The following is a 6,817-nucleotide window of genomic DNA, read 5'->3' as shown; positions in this document are numbered from 1 at the left end:
AACATAGCCAGATACACCTGGCTGGAGAGGTCATAAATCCTGGAGAAAAACCTAAGTCCTTAGGCAAATGTGAAGCTAGATGTTTTTCATCTACCCAAGCACCCTTTATATCAGCAGCTCTGCCTGATGAACAGTGGCCACAGGGCAGCCTGGAAGCATGAGAACCAGGGAGCACTGTGAAGAAACACCTGGGTGGCAGGTGAGAACTGCCTGTTCTCCATTGTTCTTGGCTCAAACTAACCATTGGAAGTCATGTGAGATAAGGAAAGTTTCCCACTTCTAAACTTCCCACCACATCACTGTCCTGCCAAAAGCTTAAAAACAAAATTTCAAAACATAAGCTTTTAGGGATACTCCAGGTCAAAACTCTATTATAAAAGAAAAGCTAGACAAAAGGTGAAAGGAATATAGAGATCCTATTCATGCTTCTTGAAGAAGAGAAGTAACTTAAATCTTGTTATGTGTTGAGATCTGACAGTGAGATCTGACAGTGAGATGAACCCTCATTCCAAGATGCTAAGAAGTGGTTGGCAAGCTGAGCTCCCATCTCCCAATCGCTGCTCTCCAGTTTACATAAATAGAATATTAAGCATTTTGACTTCAGTTGTTAGGGTATTAAGATTCGTGTCCTACTAAGTAATGCTTATGTGACTGACTCTAAGTTGACTGTTCCTCAATAAAACTAGTCATGAAATTCCAAAGAGCAGAGAATGGTATATATTGGATCTTGGATGGGTACGTGCTAATGACCTGCCTTTCTGACCTCTTCAGGATCAATTTAAGTAGAAAGAATAGAGAACTGGTCAAGGCATAGATCCTAAAGAGAACCCTATCTCTGTGATATTGCTAGATAAATGAAATTTCTTACCATATGCTAATTATGGATCCTTATATTCACAGGCAAGAATACGGCATACCACTCATCAAAGAAGTCCTGTTTTTGAAACAGATGGAGGCTACTGCAGTGTTACACAACTGATCACACACAGAGAATTTGTCTGAGTGATGTACAGTCCTAGGTGACACAACTACAGTGAAACCTCTACAGCTAAGGCTCATGGAACACAGCAGAACAGGGGGTGGAGAAAATACTAGCGCATCACTGAACTCTTGCCAGCAAAGCCTCTTTAAACAACAGAATTCAATGCACACAGAAGACCCCAACTGGCTAAGATTTAGAAGATAAGAGACTGAAGAGTTTGTGTCCCTGGCTAGGACTCCTATACTAAACCTCACCCCCTATGGCTCAGGGACCATTGCGGAAGAGGGGGCGGAAAGACTGTAAGAGCCAGGGTTGGTCCATGAGCATAGGGAAATAGAAGTTTTCAGGCCATGCCACATTGGAGTGCCCATGAGAAGGGCATTTATCACTGAGAGAGAATTCAAATAGAAGCCTTGTCAGCTATGGGTCTTAGATACTGCCACATAAATAAGTAACGGTAGTGTTTACTTTTCCCTCACTGTCCCTCCCATTCCGACAACATCAAGGGAACGGTTATCAAAAAGCAGGAAAGGAAGAAGGATGGCAGAAACGATCTCTGCCTTTCCCAAAATGCAGTAGGAGCCACAAGAGGCACGAGAATGTACTAAATATTTGAATATGTGATTGAATCAAAATTAGACCAAAAGAGATTGCTAGATGCAGAGCAAAAGAACACATTCAGCATGTCTAAGATGATGCTGAGGAACGGGAACTCAGGGAGTATGGCCGAAGATCTTTAGAGAAACCTTGAGCCATTTCACACTTGTGCCCTAACCAGCTCTGTTCTAAATGTACTTATCTGTCACTCATAGCATAGTTAAAGGTAATTGTACTTTGTCATTTCACTATGAAAACTGACATAGAAATTGCTGACTTTGGTGGCTGGAAAGATAAGTGGAATGTACTTAGCATCACTGGCTGCTCTTTCAGAGGACCTGGGTTTGGTTCACAGCACCCACATAGCTGATAACAACCATCCATAACTCTAGTTCTAAGGGATCTGAAGCCCTCCTCCACAGGCATTGCTCAACACAGGTGACTTACACACATACAGGTAATACACTCATACACACAAAATAAGGATTAATAAATTAAATTTTTTTAGAAACTGTTGGCTTTTGTAAGGTATTCCAATATTTCCAAGGCTTTTAGTAAAAGGGTTGTACTTCTGATAGTGATCTTATTCTTTGATCCTAAGAACTCGACCCATACCAATTTACTGTGATTCTAAATTAAGCTGTAAATTTTCTCATTGGTCAATCAAACATCTCTTGTTAATGATAGCAGGCTTTTAATGCTGTTGATACATTTAGTACTAAATGAACTAAAGAAACTGACAAGTTTGATTATTACAATTTGACATATTGGTCTATTTTTATTTTTTAAAAAAGACACATCACACTGAAACATATTTTCAAACAGTATATAATGAAACAAAATTCCAAAAGTAAAGATCAACAAATATGATCTCAAAACCCTATGGAGTGGCATTTTTTGCCACCAGTGAGCACACACTTCATGAGCTTGAGATAAAGTCCAATGGAGTTTGTATCAATGCCCAGGCAGAAGTTGAATTTGTGAAGTGTGGCAATGCGAGCGTTTTGATCAGCTGTCTGGAAGTGTACAAGGTCCTGGTTGACAGGAAGCATCTCATTTTCTTCTACTCCAGGAAAAACCTAATGACCAAAATGATAGTCACTTACTGTTTACACTTTTATTTGTACATTATTTTTTCATGTAAATACTCTATTAGATTTATGGAGACATTATTAAAAATGTGAATCCTCAATCATAAGCGAGGGATTTCAAGTGTCCGGCTCAGGGCACTGTAAATATGATACTCAGAAACAGGACTCATATGTTAATTTTCTGATTTTAAAAATCTATGGCCTTCCTCAGTGAGGAGGCTTCATACATGAGTGGTTGCCTACATTTTGCTCTTGCAAAGTGAGGCGATTCAACGTTTATCATTCAATTCAGAAGCAACTTCTTTCAAGAACAAGAAAAGTGAAGAGATGTTTGGGTGTGGTGGCACACACCTTTAGTCCCAGCACTCAGGAAGCAGAGGCAGGTGGATCTCGGTAAGATGGAAGCCAGTTTGGTCTACATAGCGAGTTTAAGGCCACTTGGGAGTACAAAGAGAGACCCTATCTCAGGAAAACAAAAACAAAACAAAACCCCGAAACAAACAAAGCATACAAAAGAAACGTACGGGTGCTGCTCACCTTATTGATGATCCATCTGATAAGCTCCAGAAGATCTTCATTTCTGGTCTTAATGTCTTCGACTTTTGATAGGATCTCAGTGGGAACTTCGGGCATAATGCTGAGCTCACTCACTAGATGGTGAAGCGTGTCATTCCAGAAGCGCAAAGGCCTGACTATGATTTTCAGGAAGTCTTCAACCTAAGCAATCATAATTGAGTGACCACATTAACAGAAGTGAAAGACAGAAGGATTGGTTTCACATGCTTTATATTCCAGTGAGGCTGAGCATGTATACCAGTTGTAAGTCTTGGGGGAGAAGTCAATTCGTTTATAGATAAAAGTCCTTGTTTCTCTTCTACATGTGAACCAAAGCCTCTACTGGGACTCAATAATTTCCTGATTTAGGAAAAATAGATGCCACCAGTATCATTGATAAGTCAATTAACTCACATTTATAACACTAATAACTTATATTACTTCTGTTTGAATGTGGATGCATGTGATCAGCTCCCTCAAGCATCTGCCACTGTGACTTCTATAAATGACAGACTGTAATCTCTAACTATGAGTAAAGATAAAGCTTCTCCCATAAATTGCTTTTTTAGCAGAGGAGGTATTTTATCACAGCAACATTTAAAGTAAAGATATTGATTCTGAAAGAAGTACTTTGCAGCACAGATTAAGATAGCTGAAAAAGTTAGGTAACAGAATTGAAGATAAATATTAGAGAAAGGAAGGGAGGGGAGGGGGGAGGAGAAGGAAGGAAGGAAGGAAGGAAGGAAGGAAGGAAGGAAGGAAGGAAGGAAGGAAGGAAGGAAAGAAGGAAGGAAGGAAAGAAAGAAGGGAAAGAAAGGAGCTTCTTTAGAAACAGCTGGCCTCAAAACTGTATTCAATCATTCAATGACACAAACTTGCCTGTCACTCAGAGTATATATATGGATGGATGTATATGCTTCATTCTAAAACAAATCAGGCTAGAGTGAGTTATCACAGTCAGTAGGAGCCTCAGAACTACATCTTGCTGTATTAGTTTCCTACTGCTACTAAAAAGACAGTGTTGACTGATTGTCTTCTAGTTACAGAAATCAGAAGTCTCAGTGAACTAAGATCTAGGTGTATGCAGCGCTGGCTTCCCTCCAGACTCTCTAAGGAAGACTGAAACTCTGAACTTAATATAACTTCTAAGTCTGATACATTCCTTGATTCATTGCTCTTTTCCATCTTCAAAACCAGGATGGCATAGTTCTGACCACTGAGACCACTCTCACATCCCCCTGACCCTCGAGGACTTCCTGATCTTTCCGTTATCTCTTATTAGGACTCAGTCAATAGTTTGAGATTTCTTAGAGGTCTAAAATATTCTTCATATTATCAGAACCTACATTTAATCACATCTTTAACATCCTTTTCAGTGACATGGTCACAAATTCTGGGGTTAGATATGCCTGGGAGATGCCCAGTACTAGGGGACACATCTGCAGTTGAATCTCTACAACTAAGGCTCTTGGAACCTAGAGGAATAAGGGGTAGAGAGAAGGCTAAGGCACCCCTCAACTCTCACCAGTGAGGCTTCCATGTACATCAAGTGAGTTACATGCAGAAGGCCATAACTGGCCAAGTTTTGGAGAATAAGAGACTGTAGAGTATAGGATGAACACAGGGAGATGGAGGCTTCCAGGCCCCTGGAGGCTTGCTCATGTGAGCCTGTGGCAGGGGTGGCATCAAGCAGGGGACCCATGTCAGCTCAATTAAAGAAGGGCCCAAAGGGGAGGTGAGAAATAGATGGTGGGTCAGCACTAGACTGAGTACTATTTGAGACTGATTGCTGCTGAGTGAGGGAGAGTATGACTCACATACGACCACTGGATGGACTGACTAGACTCTACTGGGACGCATTTACACTGAAGGACATTTGGGTACAAACACCTGAATGACTAGGACTCAGCATGTATGGCAGAGTGCAGAGGGTTCAGTGGGGGCATAGGGGGAGGCATGGATGGGGGAGGGGGTCTGGATTTGAGTCGGAAATATTGTATGAAATTTTTAAAAGCTCAGTAAAAAAAAAAAAAGAAGAAATTCTGTGGTTAGAACATAAACAGTGCTATGAATTGAAAATCTGTGCCCCACGCCCCCTGTTCATATACAACACCCAAGATGTTAGTCTTAGAAGGAGGGACATTTGAGATGTGATTAGGTCATGATGATAGGGGTCTCATGAATAGAATTAGCATAACAACTGTGAGAGGCCTTAGAGGACTCCCTTGTCCGCTCCACTATGTGACATCTGAGCAAGAGATTGGTCTTCCCCTACCAGTGAGACTGCAACAGTCTTGATCTTGATCTTCTAGTCTCCCAAACTGTGCTAAATAAACGTTATGTTAATGTAAAGAAGAGATTGCTCATAACTGTACTCATTTTAGGTTATTTTACAATAGTAAATATAAATAAACACAAAGACATCATGAAGAAGACCTGGCATTAATGAATGTGGTCTCCTCAGTCTAAGGGATCTATGGCCTCTTCACAGCGGCTCAGCAACCTTTCTGATGGTGCACAAGTGTGGAAAGAGCACGGCTTGAATTTGGAAGTTTCGGTGTCTGTTCACTGCCAAGTTCATACAGGAAACTCAAGTGTAATTTAAAATGCTTGCTGGGTTAATGTCTCTTACCTAGACTAGTGATAATGAAAACTTACTAGATATATATGTGAATATATTTGTTAAACTAAGCTGTTCAAATGAGTTCAAAGTTTTCAACAGAGTAAATAAAATTCAAGTGGTAAACTAAGATAACTTTAAATGCACTACTTGTGGCTCTGCCACATTATTTGACATTTAATTTTATTTATAATGTGTAACTTTATAACATGATTTTTCTTGATTTTCACTCTTTCTCCATTCTCATACTTGTGTGATTAACATCCCTAATGACAACACTTGTAGTTACCGGCAGCATGACAAGCCAGTGCACAAAGAGGTTGCTTGTGTGACAAGCCAGTCACAAAGGGTGGTTAGGAGAAAACCAGAGCTGTGGACTTACTGCGATCCTTTTGGCTTCCTCAATGTTTCCTGGAGTTTCTTGGGAAAATTTTTGGCAACTTCTGATGGCATTACCCCTGAACTCTGGATTTTTTTTAAAGTTTAACATCTGCAAACAATAAAAAAGAAATTTAGGTATTTGAAATTGAGGAATTAAGTAAATGAATCCATGATCAGAGAGTAATGCATTTCATATATGTATAATTTTTACAAATGAGAACTCCAAAAAAAAGAAAAAGAGAAAAAGGAAAAAAAATGTAAAACCCTGGATTTAAGAAAGTAGCACTCTTTCCTGTTTATTTTCTATACTAGATGCATAAAAGGATTTTTTTTATTTTGGCGTAAGTTTCTAATCTCTCTAACCCCTCCCTCGTTGGCATTCTCGAACTCATCCTGAAATTTACTATATTTAACAAAATCCCTAAAAATAACAAAACTAGAAAACTTTTAAACTACAAAGAAAAATAGAAAAACTATAACTTCTAAAAGTCTTCATTCCCTATGATTTAAACTCAAAACATGTATGTATGTTTATTAACCTTTCATTTCCTGCCAGTCCAAAAAATTATATTTCATTAAAGTACATAGTAT

The 6,817-nt window shown here is 39.4% G+C and overlaps 1 protein-coding gene across 1 annotated transcript in view; it reads right to left on the bottom strand.

The window, feature by feature from the left end:
• Window positions 1-2,382: 2,382 nt before the first annotated feature.
• LOC103739988 (prolactin-7B1-like) overlaps window positions 2,383-6,817 on the bottom strand; it is an 11,138-nt gene continuing 6,703 nt past the window's right edge. Inside the window, exons 4-6 of the mRNA XM_017799984.1 lie at window positions 6,228-6,335; window positions 3,208-3,387; window positions 2,383-2,658 (exon numbers count right to left, since the gene is read on the bottom strand). Of these exons, the coding sequence (XP_017655473.1) occupies window positions 2,452-2,658; window positions 3,208-3,387; window positions 6,228-6,335 (495 nt within the window). The 3' untranslated portion in view covers window positions 2,383-2,451. The remainder of the gene's footprint in view (window positions 2,659-3,207; window positions 3,388-6,227; window positions 6,336-6,817) is intronic.

Source organism: Nannospalax galili, unplaced genomic scaffold (genome assembly GCF_000622305.1).
Source record: "Nannospalax galili isolate Female #2095 unplaced genomic scaffold, S.galili_v1.0 scaffold2161, whole genome shotgun sequence".
Classification (NCBI taxonomy): domain Eukaryota; kingdom Metazoa; phylum Chordata; class Mammalia; order Rodentia; family Spalacidae; genus Nannospalax; species Nannospalax galili.
Note: the sequence above shows the minus strand (reverse complement) of the source record. Positions and strands in the feature narration are given on the sequence as shown.